Raw genomic sequence first — 18,819 nt, 5'->3', positions numbered from 1 at the left:
ACATTTTAAGTGGGGAGCGAAGGAAAAACAAAGAAGGGACATGAGAGGGGTGTGCAGAGAAGCAGCTGGCTAAGAATGCAGGAGAGGGATTTAACCGGGAGGGAGGAAAGAAAGGCAAAAGTTTCCCCCCACCCAAGCCAGCCAGCCATCTATCTCTCTCTCTCTCCCCTCCCCCCTTCTCTCTCTCCCTCCCCCCCTCTCCCTCTCCCTCCCCCACTCTCTCTCCCTCTCCCCCAGCAGTACAGGAGCACAGAGAGGAATTAGAAAGAACGGCACTGTGCTTGCCTGGAGGGGAGGGGCTTTCCCTGCTCTTTGTTCCGTTTGAGCAAACACAGCAACGAAACAGAGCAGGGTGGGCAGTAAGACCCTGAGGCAGAATGCAGGAAAGCAGCCGCTTCCTCTTTTCAGGTTTCCCTTCTCCGTGAAGCGCGGTTTGATTTTTGCCTGATTTTTTGGCTCCAGGGACCACACATTCGCTCTATAACACGCACAGACATTTCCCCTTCCTTTTTAGGAGAAAAAATCTGCGTGTAATAGAGGGAAAAATACGGTATGTATCAATGGAAATTGTTCAATTACCCGTATTCTATCTAATGCTATAGCCAAATAACCAGAAAAAAGGACAAATTGCTTAGGTTGACTTTTGTCAGTGTCTTTTGTGATTGCTTTCAAGTTGGTTGTTTTTTTTGTGTTCTTGTAAAACATAAAAAAATTATAGAAATGGCACAAAGAGTTGAGGAGGCTTCCGGCGATTGCGGGAGTGAAAGCAAGCGGGATTCCTCAGTGCTGAGAGAATCCAGCTTTTGAGGGAAAAAGGGAGTGCTGCTAGAGCGCCGCAGCCCCCCAAACACCCTTGAAAGGATATTCAAGAGGCAGGGTCCCAGCACGGTCCAAGAGCTTATCCTCCAGCTGCCAAGTAACCTCTCTTTTGGAGGCGACGAGAGCCGCAGGGTAGAGAAGCGGACAGCAGGAGGCCATTTCTATCCCTCAAGAGCGAAGCTCCGAGCTTGCACACAGAAGCGATCAGCTCTCAAACATTAAGAAATCGAATTGGGACTTTTTAAAATACAAATCCATGGATTAGAGCCAATTTGAAGTGGATAAGGTGGAAAAAAGGAGGTCAGCCTTGCCTGGAATTTTAACTACACACAAGAACAATCTTCAGAGCGGGACAAAAACGTAAGTCAATGCAAACAGATTAAACTGATAATTTATTTGACTGCCTTTTAAAGGACTATAAGGAGTATAAGGAATATAAAGATAGAGAAAAGGGGGAGAGTCATTTGGAAGGCAATTAATAGTCTTATCAGTGAGTCGGTGGGAAATGTTGGGGGAGAAGACTCCGAGAGCTTTCTACTTTTGTTTTTAAAAAGATCTGCCCAATTGGCAGCGACGGACTGATTTATTAATTCTAGCCTGTGAAGAGAGACAGAAGATACTAAGAGGGAAAATACTGTTTCTTTAATTTGGTGGAAGTTTAAAAGACGTTTGAGAGGAATTAGGAGTGTTTTTGCCCTCTGAAGTTCATACCCCCCCGCCTCCTTCTCTGTGGAGTATTTGAATGGGATACAAAGAAGCGAACTGCGCCATTTTTGTATCTTTGATGGGGGAGGCTTTTGCCCTTCTCCTTCTCTTCCCCTCTCTTTGAGATTTAACACAGACTTTTATTCGTTTGGTGGCATCTTATGGATTTTGATTTCAAGATATATCTGGCAGGGCAAAAAGCCGAGAATAAAATTTAAGTTGTTAACAGATTTAAAAAAGAGGGGAGGCTTGGCCCTGCCAGATATGAGATTATATTATGAAGCAACGTGCATATGTTGGTTGAAAGAATGGATGAAATTAGAAAATAGAGATTTGTTAGATTTGGAAGGATATGACAATAGATTCGGTTGGCACACATATTTATGGTATGGAAAAAAACGAGTGCATAAAGGTTTCAAAAATCATATTATTAGAGGATCTCTGAATGAGGTATGGGGTAGGTACAAAAACCTACTTGAACCAAAAATACCACACTGGTTATCACCATTAGAGGCGATGAGTGTTAAAAAGATCAATATGACTGGGAGGTGGATAACATATGGATGTTTAATTGAGAAAGAGGGAAGTAAGTGGAAAATGAAACCATATGAAGAAGTGAAAGAATATGTAAACGATTGGCTGCATTTTTTTCAGATTAATGAAATGTTTAGAAAAGAGGTTGCAGAAAGAGGCTATTCTGAAAAAGAATCTAGGCTTCAACGAGAAGTATTGAATAACGAAGTATAAGGAGACTTAGTCACTACAAAATCAGACCGGTAAAGGCAGGGAAAGGTGCACAAAGGCAAGTGATGATGGACGAGTGGAGAGACTGTCCCTACATAGAATCATAGAATCATAGAGTTGGAAGAGACCACAAGGGCCATCGAGTCCAACCCCCTGCCAAGCAGGAAACACCATCAGAGCACTCCTGACATATGGTTGTCAAGCCTCTGCTTAAAGACCTCCAAAGAAGGAGACTCCACCACACTCCTTGGCAGCAAATTCCACTGTTCGAACAGCTCTTACTGTCAGGAAGTTCTTCCTAATGTTTAGGTGGAATCTTCTTTCTTGTAGTTTGGATCCATTGCTCCGGGTCCACTTCTCTGGAGCAGCAGAAAACAACCTTTCTCCCTCCTCTATGTGACATCCTTTTATATATTTGAACATGGCTATCATATCACCCCTTAACCTCCTCTTCTCCAGGCTAAACATGCCCAGCTCCCTTAGCCGTTCCTCATAAGGCATCGTTTCCAGGCCTTTGGCCATTTTGGTTGCCCTCCTCTGGGCACGTTCCAGTTTGTCAGTGTTTGTCAGAAGAAAATCATCTGGGTGTATACAAGATGACATGGCACAATGTAATGTGAAGTTGAGTGCAAGGACTGGTCAAAATGTTATAATTCTAAGGAAAAAGCCATTGTCATCTCTCAAGCAAAGGTTGAAAAGATTAAACCCATGTTAACTGGACAGCAGAACAATGGAACAGTGTTATTTGGAGCAATGAGACCCAAATCTCATTGCTTGGTAGTGATGGCATGACATACGTGAGGAGAAGAATCAGAGAAGATTTACATTCACTTGCATTACACCGACCGTGAAACACCCAGATAGTGTGATGATCTGGGGTTGTATGGCAGCAAAAGATGTGGGCAAAATTTACATGATTAATGGGAATGTAAATGCCCTAAAATGCATAAATGAAAGACTTGCTCCCAAACTGAAGCATTCCTCAGGTGATCTTTTCCCAGATGCTGAAGCATATTGTCAGGGAACTGCCATCGGTTCAGGAGGGAGAGAGGAAAAGCCGAATGGATTACAGAGAGCCTCCAGGGATCGTGGGAAGCAGCTCCCCTTCAACGGAGGAGAATAAAGACGCCTCCAGTGGAGCGGAGCTGCAGGAGTCGGAAGAGGCAAGGCAGTGCCAGGAAAACTTGCCTGGGCAAAGCGGGGAGGAGAGGGGTCCTCCGTTACCCACGGCCTCCTTGCGCAGAGAGGGGAGGCGCAGACTGGGCGTCAAGAAGCTGCTTTGCTGGGGAAAGTTTAGGAACCGCCCACTCACGGATTCTGCCAGCGACTGAGTCAGAGTGGCGCTCTGAACAGGTAAGGTTTATTTTGGCAGCAAAAGCAAGGCTTCACAGCCAAGCAGGGAGATATTTGCCTGCTTGCTCTCGAGCAACCCCTTGGAAACATTACACACACACACACACAAAAATATATTCTATTTTCTATTTCAACAGGATTCCGCTCCATGTCATGTTGCTGCTGTGTGCAAAAGGTGCTTTCAAGATAAAGATATTTCACTGCTGGAATGGCCTGGGAATAGCCCAAACTTTAACCCAATCAGAAATCTATGGAGCCGACTAAAGAAACTTGTTAGTCAGAAGCAACCCAGCAATAAAGTCCAATTAACAGAGGCAATAATTTAATCTTGGTTTCACTTTATTACAGCTGCAGAACTAAAAACTTGGTTCATATCATGGGAAGGCGTTGTAAGGCCGTAATTAAAGCTAAAGGTTGCCAATGGTTATGACTGCTGTTCTAATAAATACTCCTTTATAAAAGTTCTTTCATTGCATTCTTCATTAGATTATCCTTCCATTGATATATAATTTTATGGTATTACTCCACACCACACGGGTGGCGCTGTGGGTAAGAAGAAGAAGAAGAAGAAGAAGAAGAAGAAGAAGAAGAAGAAGAAGAGTTTGGATTTGATATCCTGCCTTTCACTCCCTTTAAGGAGTCTCAAAGCGGCTAACATTCTCCTTTCCCTTCCTCCCCCACAACAAACACTCTGTGAGGTGAGTGGGGCTGAGAGACTTCAAAGAAGTGTGACTGGCCCAAGGTCACCCAGCAGCTGCATGTGGAGGAGCGGAGACGCGAACCCGGTTCCCCAGATTACAAGGCTACCGCTCTTAACCACTATATAATAATAATAATAATAATAATAATTTATTATTTGTACCCCGCCCATCTGGCTGGGTTTCCCCAGCCACTCTGGGCGGCTTCCATAGAAACCAAAAAACACTAAAATATCATACATTAAAAACTTCCCTGAACAGGGCTGCCTTAAGATGTCTTCTGAATGTCAGGTAGTTGTTTATCGTTTTGACATCTGATGGGAGGGCGTTCCACAGGGCGGGCGCCACTACCGAGAAAGCCCTCTGCCCTGTAGCTTTGTTTCTCGCAATGAGGGAACCGCCAGAAGGCCCTCGGCGCTGGACCTCAGCGTCCGGGCAGAACGATGGGGGTGGAGACGCTCCTTCAGGTATACTGGGCCGAGGCCGTTTAGGGCTTTAAAGGTCAACACCAGCACTTTGAATTGTGCTCGGAAACGTACTGGGAGCCAATGTAGGTCCTTCAAGACCGGTGTTATGTGGTCTCGGCAGCCGCCCCCAGTCACCAGTCTAGCTGCCGCATTCTGGATTAGCTGTAGTTTCCGAGTCACCTTCAAAGGTAGCCCCACGTAGAGCGCATTGCATTAGTCCAAGCGGGAGATAACTAGAGCATGCACCACTCCGGCGAGACAGTCCGCGGGCAGGTAGGGTCTCAGCCTGCGTACCAGGTGGAGTTGGTAGACAGCTGCCCTGGATACAGAATTGACCTGCGCCTCCATGGACAGCTGTGAGTCCAAAATGACTCCCAGGCTACGCACCTGGTCCTTCAGGGGCACAGTTACCCTATTCAGGACCAGGGAGTCCTCCACACCAGCCCGCACCCTGTCCCCCAAAAACAGTACTTCTGTCTTGTCAGGATTCAGCTTCAATCCATTAGCCGCCATCCATCCTCCAACCGCCTCCAGGCACTCACACAGGACCTTCACCGCCTTCACTGGTTCTGATTTGAAAGAGAGGTAGAGCTGGGTATCATCTGCATATTGATGGACACCCAGTCCAAACTCCCTGATGATCTCTCCCAGCGGCTTCATATAGATATTAAAAAGCATGGGGGAGAGGACAGAACCCTGAGGCACCCCACAAGTGAGGGCCCAAAGGTCTGAACACTCATCCCCCACCACCACTTTCTGAACACGGCCCAGGAGGAAGGAGCGAAACCACTGTATAACAGTGCCCCCAGCTCCCAACCCCTCTAGACGGTCCAGAAGGATGTTATGGTCGATTGTATCAAAGACCGCTGAGAGATCCAACAGAACTAGGAAACAGCTCTCACCTTTATCCCTAGCCCGCCGGAGATCATCAACCAGCGCGACCAATGCAGTTTCAGTCCCATGGTGAGGCCTGAATCCCGATTGGAAGGGATCCAAATGGTCCGCATCCTCCAGGCGTGCCTGGAGTTGTTCAGCAACCACGCGCTCAATCACCTTGCCCAAGAATGGAAGATTTGAGACTGGGCGATATTTGGCCATACTGGCCGGGTCTAAAGATGGTTTTTTAAGAAGCGGTTTAATGACCGCCTCTTTCAGTGGATCTGGGAATGTTCCCTCACAGAGGGAAGCATTCACCACCCCGCAGAGCCCATCGCCCAGCCCTTCCCGGCTTGCTTTTATTAGCCAGGATGGGCAAGGATCAAGGAGACAAGTGATTGGTCTCACGCGTCCAAGCAGCCTGTCCACATCCTCGGGGGTAACGGATTGAAATTGATTCCATGCAACTTGACCAGACAGGGCTCTAGCACTCTCCTGCCCCAGCCCTGCTCCCACGGTGGTGTCTAGCTAGTTCCGAATATGAGTGATTTTATCTGCAAAAAACTTTGCAAAATCGTTGCAGGAGATCTTGGGGTCTTTACAAGGCCCCGGTGGTAAAGGTGGTTCTGTTAAATTGCGGACCACCTGAAAGAGTCTCCTGCTACTATTTTCTGCAGATGCAATAGAGGCGGTGAAGAAAGTCTTCTTCGCCGTCGCTATCGCCAATTGGTAGGCTCGACGTTGAGCTCTAACCTGTGTCCGGTCAGATTCGGAGTGAGTTTTCTGCTACCGACGCTCTAGCCGTCTCAGTGATTGATTCATCGCCCTCAGCTCCGAAGAAAACCACTACACCACACTGGCTCTCAGCGCCTAGGACTTGCCGATCGCATGGTCGGCGGTTCGAATCCCCGAGGCGGGGTGAACTCCCGTTGTTCGGTCCCAGCTCCTGCCCACCTAGCAGTTTGAAAGCAGCCTTAAGTGCAAGTAGATAAATAGGTACCGCTTTATAGCGGGAAGATAAACAGCGTTTCCGTGTGCTGCGCTGGTGCAGGCTCACCAGAGCAGCTTCGTCACGTGACCCGGAAGTGTCTTCGGACAACGCTGGCCCCCAGCCTCTTAAGTGACATGGGCGCACAACCCTAGAGTCAGACACGACTGGCCCATACGGGCAGCGGTACCTTTACCTTTACTTACTCCACACAAAAGTGGTGTTATGAGCCATCAAACCTCAGAAATACACTTTTCACAAAAGGTTTCCACAATTTTGGCCACTAGGAGTTGTTCACTTTAAAGTTAATGTTCTTTTTATATGGGATCAGATTATTATTATTTATGCTTCATGTTTATAAATGTGTTGGAAGCCATGTTTATATATGTGTTGGAAGCCGTCCAGAGTGGCTGGGGCAACCCAGCCAGATGGGCAGGGTATAAATAAAAAAATATTATTATTACTACAGTGTTACATCGATTTAAGAACAGTCCTGTTCCGGAAAAGATTAAGTTTGTAAACCATCTTCATCATCATCATCATCATCATCACTGCTATTACTACCTGATATTCAATAAGTCTAGCTCTTCTCTGGGATGAGTTTTGTTTGGCCCAGCCATGGCATCCCCTGTTGGGATACTGCCAGGGAGATAAAGTCCATCATGGCCCGCAAGCTGGCTGCCGGACATCCATCGATCTCCCGTAGACACGCAGTATGAGCGATTAGTAGCGACATGAGTTGTTTCTAGAAATATCTTGTCACATTCCAGAGCTCATGCACACCTTTTATCAGCAGATAATGCACAGCCAGAAGTCGCACCCAGGAGAGCATGATTTACAATCTTTATTTAGCGTTGATCAGAACAAAGAAAGACATGACTGTTCTGCGTCAGTGTCTTCGACCGGAGAGAGAAATCGAAAGCAACAGCAAACATAAACATCCTGTGAACAGGAAATACGCAGGCTCTGTGACTCACAGCCTGCTCCCTTTTAAGGTGGAACGGAAATATCCCAACATCCCCTCCATCTCCATTGTCAGTCATTTCTTTGGTCAACCCAAGACTGACAGGAGCAAATACAAAACCAGAAAACCTGAAGCTACGTATGTGGTGTCCGGTACGTTTCCACAGCTCTCTGGGATGAATTTTGTTTGGCCCAACCATGGCATCCCCTCCATCTCCATTGTCAGTCGTTTCTTTGGTCAACCCAAGACTGACAGGAGCTAAACAAAAACAGAAAACCTGAAGCTCCACATTTCCTGGACTTGTATCAGAGCGGCACAGCGAGTGCTGCTTGTGTGTGTGAGCTTGCAGAACACAGAGTCCAATACACTGCTGTTCCTCTAAATTAGAAAGCTTTTTTGTATGTACAGCAAGATAAACCATCGGAAGATGCAGACGTTGCGTCTTCCTTGTCTCAGCAGAAAACGAAAGTCAGAAAGAACGAAGAAACAGCTTTCCCGGATGTTGAGAAAGCTCCTCCCCAGATGCAGGACTCTCTGAGCTGTTAACCCTGTAAGCTCTAAAGCTCACAACTTATCTTTCCTAACAATTCTGAAGCTGACATTGAAGATGGCCTGGGCAGTTCAGACCAGCCCAATCGTGGTAGAAAAAGGAATAATTTGAGGAAGATTGTTCAAAGAAAAAACTGTAACTTACTGTTTATTGTGGGGGTGTTAGGTTCCCAGGTGTTATAGGGGGCGCTGTTGAGCTCTGTGAAAATATATGAGGTTGGTTCCATAGAGGTATGTTTTGAATTTCCAGGCTGATATGATGATCCCACAGGGAGCCTTACCAAGAGAGGCCACAATCCCACGAGTGTCCTCCATGACGTCCTTATGCAGAGCTCTCTGGTCAGGATCCAGGAACGCCCACTCCTCGTCCGTGAAACGAACGGCCACATCTTCAAAGCAGACTGGACCCTAAAAGAAAAAGGGAAATGTCCTCCTCTGAGACAGCAGAAATATGATCTGCTACACAATGCTCTGTTGTTTCCTTCCTGTAAATTGCTGTGTTATTTCAATAGGATTACTTTGCTGCACATTTTATTTATGGATGCTTATTTTATTCTGCCTTTTAATTATGGGTATCCGTCTTTGTGCAAATAGGTGGTACTCCACCTTGTGTTTTCCAAGTCATTCTGCCTAGGCAAGCATTCCAGTTTCCCCAATGGAAGGATCCACTTTCTCCTCTCCTCGTGAGTTGTTCTGGGAAGGTTCCCTCCTAATGCCCTAGAGCCAAATTCAAGGGGTTCATGGGGGCATGGAGAGGGGGAGGGGAGGAATGGGGGGCAGGCTCCATTTTCCAGCGGATGGCGCTGGTCAGGTGAATCCATGCCACTATTTGTTCTCATTTGTCCACTTCTTAGAAACCAATTTTTGCATTCAGTGATCAGTCTAGAAATAAGATAAGCCTATTTTGGATGGTCATCAGTCTTGGATGATCTAGGAGCACAGGAGGTTGGACTTGATGACCCTTGGTGTCCTTTTCAACTCTAGGATTCCATGAAAACTGCAACTACACATGAATCCTACTGGCGAAATTCAGGAGGCTGGTGTCAGAGTTATATGGGTAGGAAATCCCACAGTACACAGCTGGAGTTCACACTCTCTTAACAAGAACAGGTATTCACAGACTTGGCTGAGTTTCGGGCCTCATGAGAACAGCAGCTCATTCCCAGAGGGTCTGTCAGTTTGCATAATCTAGCAGAGATTCCTGCAATGCAGGGGGTTTCCTGGCTCTGAGAGACAAGCAGGGAGGGTGGCTTCTGGCAGAAGGAGAGGGAGCCACCGATGGCTCCTCCTTCTCCTGACTCACGTCTGCCTCCCGACTTTCCTCTCCCACTCGCCTCCTTCCTCTTCTGCCTCCGATCCTGCACTGCATTCTGCCACAGTGTCTCCCAGCTCACTAAGCCCTGTTAGCCATTTAGCTTCTGACATCTCCTCTTCCCAGGCTTCTCCCTCTGATAACTCATCCTTCTTCCACCTCCACTCCTTGGTCTCTAAGATGTCTTCCCTTCCTGGTTCCCCAGCTGCTTCCTCCCACCATTCCTCTGTGCCCAACCAGTCCATGACATTGCTCCATCCCTCGGCCTCTGTCCCCACAAGGCAGCTTCCCCATACCTGATCTGGTTCCAGAGCTGCTGCTTCCCTTCTGCCCCCATGAAAAGGCGGATCAGGAGGTCTTGCCGGCATCCTTCTGCCATCTGCAAGAGAAAAAGCGTAAGCAAGACGCCAGGAGTGCCTACTTCTCTCATAGGGGAAACAGGGCATCTCTAACTACAGATGGGCCTTTGAGAAAGCCTTACTTGCTGAGAGCATTTGGATGTTTGTGCCCATTTCATATGTTAGATGTGCAAAAAACCATCTCCCCTCCTTTGGACCCTTGTTCCCAACTGTCTCCCCGCAAAACAAGATGAAAAGAATATCAGTGTTTGTAAAAGAAAAAAAAATAAAGGTTCTGTTGGCATAAAAGAGTCCACGAGAAGAGTATCCTTGCAGAGTACTGGTGTAGCTGCTCTGTGAGTCGCCTACTGTGGTCCTCTAGGAGTTCAAACTGTTCCAGTAGCCGATGCTGAGTGCTTTCCTGATCCTCAGATCCTAGCAGCCCCAGCGTCACTGCAGACAGTTACAGCTTGCCACCAACTGCTCCAACGCACAGCCACTGGCTCCATACACCACCAGGATTCACCAGCTCCCTGCTCAGATGCTGTCAGTCGTTTTGCACTCTGCACAAGCTCAGAAACACTGGGCCCATAACCTGTCAGTGTTTGTAAAAAAAAAGGGGGGGTTCTGACCTCCCTTTGTTGCCTCAGCCTGGTCCTCGGACCCTTGTTGGCATAAAAGAGTCCACAAGAAGAGTAACCTTGCAGAGTACTTTCTGCTTTTATTCTTAAAAGCCTTTCTGCAAAAGCGACTGACCAACTGTACACACTGTTGGTTTCTGCTTCCTCACTGAGCAGCGAATGTATGTCACAAGACATTGTTTTGCATTCCACACTCTAAGTTACTGTTGGATTCCCACGGGAATGGGAGACTGGATGTGACGTACACTGGTTTGCTGTTTTTCACTGTTCTCTCGGTTTCTTTGTTAGAGAGACAGGTTGCTTCTCTACTCTCACAGAGGCAAGATGCATGTTTGTATTCTCTCAGCATAGAGTGGAAATAAAGGTGAGAATGTGGCACATACTGCTTATCCTTCTGCTGTGTGGACTACTCTGCTTGGGCTCAAGATAAGAAAAGCCTGTATCAGCTTCAGATGGGCCGAAGCTGGTCAAAATCTCTCACACACAGCAACACTACCAGCTTTCACCAACCAACCCAAAGCAAACTAACACTTCTCACTCTATATATAAAACCCGGTTCAGGCTGCTGACTCATGCTGACCCAGCTTTTTAAGCATTAAAGAAACAGCTGCCAATTTTTAGCCGTGACAAAGAACCCTCAGATGAGTTGGAAAACCAACAGAATGAGACCAAACAGAGAAACACCACCTTCCTCCTTACCCAGTGGCCTCTCTCTGGTGTCCAACGGAGGCCTCTCTGCCTCACAGGAATCCAGGTCCATTTCTGTAAAGAGATCCTTTCCCTGAAAAAGAAACAAGGATTCAAAACAGGGAATGGGGAGAAATATTAGTAAAAGAATGACAAAGACAAAAACATTCAGGGTGTTACACCTCATTCCATGGATGCCTTCCCACAAAACAGATGGGCCAACAGTAGAGCATTATGGGATGTTCTCCATCCTGTTTGGAGCCCCTTGGGAGTATCCAGAGGAAAGTCTCTCTCACCTGCTTCCTCTCCTCTGCCTCACTCAGGAGGAAACCTTCGGCCAGGGCCACCGCCTGGGAACTGGTCTCTGCTCCACACTCCCTCACCCAGCTCTCCATCTCTGGTGGAAGGACAGCCAGGAACTGCTCCAAGATCACCAGGTCCAGCATCTCAGCTTTCGTGTGCCTTTCTGGCTTCAGCCACTGACGGTCAAGGTGGTAGAGTCGGCTGCAAACCTCTCGGGGTCCTTTGGCCTCCTGGAAGCAGAACTGCCTCACCTGCTGGCTCTGTATCTTTGAGCAGAGGGTGTCCTCCTCACCCAGGATCTTCTGCACAAAATTTTCCCAGAACCCCCCGCTGCTCCCAGTATGGATGTCATGGCCTCTTCCTGCTCCAGGGCCAGCTGTGTCTCGCTCATCCATCTGTGCTCTCAGGAAGCCTCTGAGAGATCGGAAGGAACCCTTTGGTCTTCTGCCAAGTTCTGTCTGTCTGAATGAGAAGCTCTAGCAAATCCTACAAAGCAAATACATTGTTCTGTTACAAAAGTTGTACAATATCAGGAGAAGAAAAGGTTCCCTGAGCAAGCATGGATGAGTCTTGCTGGGAACCAGGGTAGGATTGCACCACAGCCCAGACCATTAGCTATCTTTTGGGGAGTAAAGAGGAGTAAGAAGAGAAGAAATATGTCTCTAGCCTTCTAGCAATGCAAAATGTGGAGGCAACTGAAGGGATTTCTGGGAAATGAATCAGCCTGGTTTCTCCTGCCGTCCAGTCAATGCATGAAGTCAAAACTGACTGACAAGGGAGTCATTTGTATCTTGTGTAAAATGGATACTTGGCTCTAGTGGGGGTCCTCATCCGGGGGTCCTCAGGAGTTGCTTCCCCCCACCCCCACTCCCCTGCTGCTGTCTCCTTTTCTTGCACTTGGACTCTCTGCCGCTCTCCAGACAGACTCCTGGGGTGGGGTCCCTTTTTCTTTGCTCTGAGGGCCAGGAAGGTATCTGGCCAACCCCTGAGGGCCAAGTGGATGAGGCCAAAGACACCTCCCTTGAAATTTAGGCGGGTAATTTAGTATTAGTATTCTGTTAGATAGCTTAACACACATAGATTCCAAGGTCCTTGGAGGCTCAGTGAGTAGCAGCGCCCATTTCCAGCAACAATCCCTTTGGGAGAGAGAGGATGTGGTCCTGGGATGCCCTGCTCTGGGTGCGAGGGGATTGCTGCAGTGGCCTCCGTGGGGAGCTGCCCTGGGAGACACTGGCAGCGGCGTAGCGTGAGTTGTCAGCACCCGGGGCAACGCAAGTAATTTGCGCCCCCTAACCCGGGGCAAGGCAAGTAATCTGCGCCCCCCCAACCCCTAACCTGCGAGTTGCCGCTGGCGCTGCCGCGCAAACAACGCTGCTTGCCCGGAGGAGGATGGAGGCAGAAGCAGCCGCCGCCTGTGGCTGGGCCGAGGGGATGGCGGCGGCGGCAGGGTGCAGAGGTTGCCCGTGCCCGGCCAGGCGTCGGTGGCGGCGTCGGCGCTGCTGCAGCGGCTGCTCCTCCTGCGAGCAGTGAGCGGAGCGCAGCCACAGCGACGGCGGGGGGCGCGCGCGCTAGGGCGCAAGGCTGGCGGTGGCGGCGGGGAGCCCGGCGGAGGAAGGAACTTGTCCCTTCCCTCTGGACTCGCGCCCCCCCCCAGATGTTGCGCCCGGTGCGGCCGGCACCCCTGGCACCCCCCACGCTATGCCACTGGACACTGGGAAACTGGATTGCAATGCAGCAGCCAGACTCTGGGCTGGGATCCCTCTCTTTATCCCTGGCCTTTCTCTCCCACCTTTTTTTTTGGGGGGGGGGGCTAGTCCACCTCCTCGTCCAGCTTTGGAAAACCATTTGCAGATGTTTCCTCTGTTGTGCAATGAGGCTGAGCGACGTCACACAGAGTTAAAGTCCCAGGGACTCCTTTGTTTAAAGAAGGGAGATTTTTTCTGAAAGGGGGGGGTGGAGGGCCATATGAGTTTGGGATCCTCTGATCTGCAGGAAGGAGAGCGTGGCAGACCTGGCCCCTCCCTGGCAGGACCCTCTCCTCCCTGACTTGGGGTCCCCCCCCCCGCATGAGCAGATCAGGCCCCCCAGGCCCCCTCCCCTGCTGCAGCCCTGGGACCCCCACCAGATGCCAGAGAGAGAGGAGACTCACCAGATCCCAGGAGGGGAGAGCGAGGCAGCCCTTGCAGCAGAGACACAAAGCAACACCCCCCTTCCTTGCAGGAAAGGACTGGGGAGCGAGGGGCCTTGGCTCTGGAGGACCAGCCCCCCCTTGCTTCCTGTCCTCTCTAGGAAGGCAGCTCAGTTCCCTTTAACCCTTGCCAAGCCGAGTCCCTCCAGCTCAGCCCTCTCTCAGATTTCTATTATTTTTTATGCATTTAGGGGGGCAGTTGCCCCCCCCCGGCTACGCCAATGCCCAGATATCCTTTTGGGGGTGAGGCTCTTGGCTGGACTCTGAGCATCTCCCTCCCTTGGCCAGAAACCAGAGGAAGAGCTTGCAGGGAAAAGGGCTTTGCAGGAGGCAAGGAAGCTCCTCCAGGAATTCAGGAGTGGAGAGATAGGAGGGGATCCCAGGGTCATCTAGTCCAACCCCCAGCAATGCAGGAATCTCAGCTAAAGCATCCATGGCAGATGGCCGTCCGATCTCTGCTCAGAAACCTCCAAGGAAGGAGAGTCCACCACCTCCCAAGGGAGACCTTTCCCCTGCCCAACTGCTCTTAGATGTCCCTCAAGGCAGCGGGTCCTGAGTTCTAGCCCTGCTGAAACCATTGCACTGGCGGCCAAGGAGGAACCAAGCGAAGTTCAAAATAAATAAATCCTATTCTCTTCATAAATGAGTAATACTTTCCTATGCATGCTTTTTATACTAATATACAATATGCTTAATTGCTAATTCAATGGACTGAAAATGGATGGTTATTGTTATTATTATATTTAGGGAAGTTTTTAATGTTTGATGGACTATTGTATTTTAATATTTTGCTGGAAGCCGCCAAGAGTGGCTGGGGAAACCCAGACAGATTGGCGGGGTATAAATAAATTATTATTAATTAATTAATTAATTAATTAATTAAATTGACCAGGTGACTGTTCTCCTTTCGAAAGAGGCAGGTGGAATCTCCACGGTTGCTAATAGCATAACATTGAAAGGCTAGTGAAATATGGGGAGCCCTAGAGCATCTGCTTGGCATACAGAATGTCCCATTGTCAGCCCCTGGCATCTCCTGCAAGGGCTGGACGAAATCCCTGCCTGAAACTCTGGGGAGCTGCTGCCAGTCAGTGTAGGCCAGGGGTCCTCGTACTATGTCCCATGGGCTGAATCCAGCCCTCCAGGGTCGTGAATCTGGCCTGCATGGCCATTTCAGGACCCACCAAGTGTCCGAGGCTGAAAGCATCTCGCCGCCCGCTCAGTCAGTCCCTGCTGAGGTAAACGCTACCGGCGTGGTGGCAGCTCTACCAATGAAAGGCCAGGGGGTTTCGCCCGGGGACGGGGAAGTGAGGCGTTCCCAAAGTAAAGGAAGGATTCAACTCTGATTAACAAGAATACACACAGAGGCTTGAACCAGCAAGACTCTGGGAAGGGTGCGTATAATAATCTCTGTCTGTGTCTCTCTCTGTCTACCCCTCGGCCCAGGTCGTTTTATTCACAAAAGAACTTTTCACAGAGTGTTTATAAGAACCAATCAGATTTCTTCTGAGCATTTCAACAGACCCCACGTGGGGAAAAGTTAAACTACAAACACTAGTTAAGCGTGCATATTTGGGGGGTAAATGAATGAAAACTTAAAAGGAGTGCATTCAGCAACCCCGGAGGTCATAAACAATCAATACATATGATAAGAAGGATGGCCAGGAGGACAACAATCATTATCACCTTTATGTGAGACCTGTTTCCTGGCCCTAAAATTAACAGCCTAAGATTAACATATCAGAAAAGCTACAGCAAAGAAACTGCCCCCTGTCTTTGATGACCCAGGACGCCTGCCTGTCTAAGTGGGTACGTGACTTGTGAAGAAAGAGAAATGGAACAGGGATGCAGAGGAGTGGATTGATCAAGAATCATATGAAAATACTTTAAACCCAGTCAACGCAATGCTTTCATTGCTGACACAGAAGGCTTACTCTATATTTGTTATAAATCCTCATAGCAATCCCACCTGATCACTACAGGAAGTGTTGTCTTTTGGCTTGAAGAGCAAAGCTGAGGTTGACGGAAGAAGGCAGACTTTGGTCGATTCGGTTTTGTTACATAGACGTTTACTTTACAGGTAGGAGAAGGAAGTATAGTCCTACTTCTGTGAGTGGAGCAGAAGTCTTTCTACTCATGTGGTTTACATGCTCTGAAAGTTAGGATCTGTTTTGAGATTTAAATTTTAAAAGGGTGGAGTGGAACCGGATATTGACCATCTTGTTAGCCTGGGGAGCCACATTCTGGTTGAAGGAGGCCAGGATTGGTCCCCAAGGGTTGGGATGTCCCTCCTTCCCTGCCGTAGGACTTGAAACCCAGGAGAACACTCTTGGAATAGCCTTGCCAGGTGCTCAGGGAGGACTCACCTGTCCCCATGTCCTTCTCTTTGCAGATGTGCTGCAGTTGCACATCCCTCCCCCAGACGTGAGTATCGGAGAGAACCAGAGCAGGGACTCAGACCTGCCCTCCTTGCCCCCCACTCTGCACTCTGGGATGTGGAGAAGCCCTCCCTTCGTGAGGAACTGACAGCCTGACTTTTGCCTTTCAGCTGCTGGAAGAAGATCAGCTGTACCTGCCGGAGGTGATTCACAACTGCCAGGCAGCTCAGCTCAGGGGGCTCTGAGGCCATCCTGGTGAGTGATGGGTGGTGTGGGGGACCCCCATGGGGAAGTCTGGGAAGTGGGGGTTTGGGGACGGGGTTGTCCGTCTGCCAGAGAGGAGGACCCTACTGGCTTAGATTCACGTATCCTGTTTGAAAGGGGAATCATCTTAGGGACTTCTTGTGAAAATCTGGGTCAGGAATGCTGTTCCTGGAATGGACAAACACACAAGACGTAACTGGGTGTGCAGTCACATAAACAATACTCTTCTGTATAGTCTTATCACATTATCAAATGTTTATCTTGCACATAAACAACACATAAAGTGCAATAATATAGACGAGAGCCATGGACTCTGTGGTGGAGGCAGCGGAGGGCCGCTTTGGCCCAGACTGGACCCTGACCCTGAGATGCTCTTTCCTGCGGCAGGACCTCAGATGTTACGCCCTTTGGGAAAGTGGGGAGGAACAGAAACCAGCAGTCAACAGCATCCCTTCTCTGCTGGCCTTTGCCCGAAGGTTCCCCCATCTCAGAGCACGTGGCTCTCCCTCGTGGATTCAGTCCTTTGAACACTTCCATCTCCCCAAGAGGCTCCCAAGCCTACTCATCCTCTGCAGTTGATAACAGACCTGACTGAAAAGAACGGCTTTCTCTTCTGGTGACACCAGAGAATTCTAGAAGACATTCACCCTTTCCATAGCATTATGGATGCACGATTCCCACAGACAAGTTTCTTGGCAAGACAAGGGCCTTCCCTGGCCACTTGAGTGTCCTCCTCAGCATCCCCAACGAAGGTGCTGGGTTGCAAGAGCTGCAGCAAAGGGGGGGGGGCAAGCCAGGCTAACTGGGGGGGGGGGCTGTCTAACTAGGAAAGCAAGACCCAGAGACAGTTGTGGGAGACCCAGAGACCGGCTTCCTCTGTGCCGGAGCCAAAGCTGCGACAGATGGAGAAGCCAGACCTGCTGGGGGTGTCAATGCTGTGAGCCCCTCCATCCTACACTCTGGTTGAATTTTATAATGAATGATTTTAGATTGTTCTGTTGTGTTGTACTGTTGTACTGTTTTATTGTTGTTAGCCGCCCTGAGCCCGGCTTCGGCTGGGGAGGGCGGGATATAAATAAAATGTATAGTGTTTCTGTGGAAGCGCTAGGGTGGACATCTCGAAGGGTTGTTTCACTGTAGAAAGAGCTTTGTTCCATCCCAATTCCCATGGCATCCAAACTGCTCAGACCTGGAGCATCTCTTCCAAGGTTACAGAGTCAGGGGGACTGTGGAGAGCGGACCCCAATCCCACCTCCAGGCTTAGGATTCTCTATCATTCTACATCTCCAGCAGACTTGGGAAGAGTGGAACAGAAGGTAGTTTGAAAGAGACAACAGCTTCACAGCTAGAGGGAATTCACAGAGAATCCTGTAATGGGCAGAGCAGGAATACCAGATAGGTGGGTTGGCAGGCAGAGAATAAATGTATGCATTGATGAATATAAATGGTCAGATTTTTATTTTTTAAAAGAATGGGGAACTGAGGTAGGGCAACTGTTAGGTCCAGTGCTATTTTTCTGCTATTTTTCTAGAATAAGAAGTTTCAGAACACCTCCCTCGTTTTCTTAGGATGGCAATGGCACCCACCCAAGAGGGGCCAGAACTGAGTTCCAGCAAGTTCTGGCTGAAAAAAAGACCCAGGTTAGGCCCATTAATAAGTGAGGCCAGCGTAACATACACAGGAATGGGAACTGACCACAAGACTAGTAAAAACCAGTTAAAGGGGAAATTAATGGCCGATTGTTAAAGAGAAAAATAACTCCAGATAAGGTACAAGGCGGGTTCTGACACAGATACTAAAATCAAATGGGTTGGGTAAGTGTTTTTCATGAACTATGGCTTGATGAGAGATGGTGAAGTGCAGACGAGGCAGAAAGTGGTTGGGTAAAGGAAGAACAGCTAAGATTATGCATACTTTGCCTATGCTGTATAGTCTGTGTCCTAATAGAAATGTAATGCATTACTGAATGAAGTCCTACTGATTGGGGATTTAGTATGAGGCTCCGTTCTTGAAATCACAAGGAGAATCCCCCCCCAACCCCATACCTCGAAACTGAATACAGTGGTACCTCTGGTTACGAACTTAATTCGTTCCAGAGGTCCATTCTTAAGCCTCTTATCCTGAGGCGCGCTTTCGCTAATGGAACCTCCCACTGCGCACACACCTCCTGTGCACAATTTCCATTCACATCCTGGGGCAAAGTTCACAACCAGAAGCAGCTACTTCAGGGTTAGCGGAGTTCGTAACCAGAAGCGTTTGTAACCAGAAGCGTTCATAACCAGAGGTACCACTGTACTGGCCTCCTGGCAGCTCTGTCTTGCCCTCAGGACCCTGCCCTGGCCACATCCCTCACGGGCCCCATTCTGCACTCTCCCCAAGTGATTTTACCCAACTGCCATCTGTCTTGGAACTATGATAATTGCTCTTGGTTGCCTGGATGAAGAGGGGTATTGTTGGGTTGGAATAAACGACAGACGAGTAGCGAGCGTCATGTGGGAGGCACCTCTCGAGCATGTCTCGAGGAGTCTCTTTCATTGAATATTACATG

The 18,819-nt window shown here is 48.9% G+C and overlaps 2 protein-coding genes across 7 annotated transcripts in view; one reads left to right on the top strand and one right to left on the bottom strand.

Annotated features, from left to right (window-relative positions):
- Window positions 1–18,819, bottom strand: part of LOC114595223 (uncharacterized) — a 646,585-nt gene that overhangs the window by 196,534 nt on the left and 431,232 nt on the right. The window contains exons 1-3 of one of the 6 annotated variants that reach the window (XM_077927841.1): window positions 11,154–11,334; window positions 9,772–9,854; window positions 8,445–8,571 (exon numbers count right to left, since the gene is read on the bottom strand). The exons of 2 other annotated variants lie outside the window; for them this stretch is intronic. In XM_077927841.1, the coding sequence (XP_077783967.1) occupies window positions 8,445–8,571; window positions 9,772–9,854; window positions 11,154–11,328 (385 nt within the window). In that variant the 5' untranslated portion in view covers window positions 11,329–11,334. 3 more of the 6 variants (XM_077927840.1, XM_077927843.1, XM_077927844.1) reach the window with 3 other exon arrangements.
- LOC144327580 (uncharacterized) overlaps window positions 1–18,819 on the top strand; it is a 290,636-nt gene that overhangs the window by 117,193 nt on the left and 154,624 nt on the right. The gene's annotated exons all lie outside the window — the stretch shown is intronic.

The sequence above is a fragment of the Podarcis muralis genome, chromosome 4 (genome assembly GCF_964188315.1).
Source record: "Podarcis muralis chromosome 4, rPodMur119.hap1.1, whole genome shotgun sequence".
NCBI lineage: Eukaryota > Metazoa > Chordata > Lepidosauria > Squamata > Lacertidae > Podarcis > Podarcis muralis.
The sequence above is the reverse complement of the archived record's forward strand: the minus strand, read 5'-3'. Positions and strand labels throughout refer to the sequence as shown.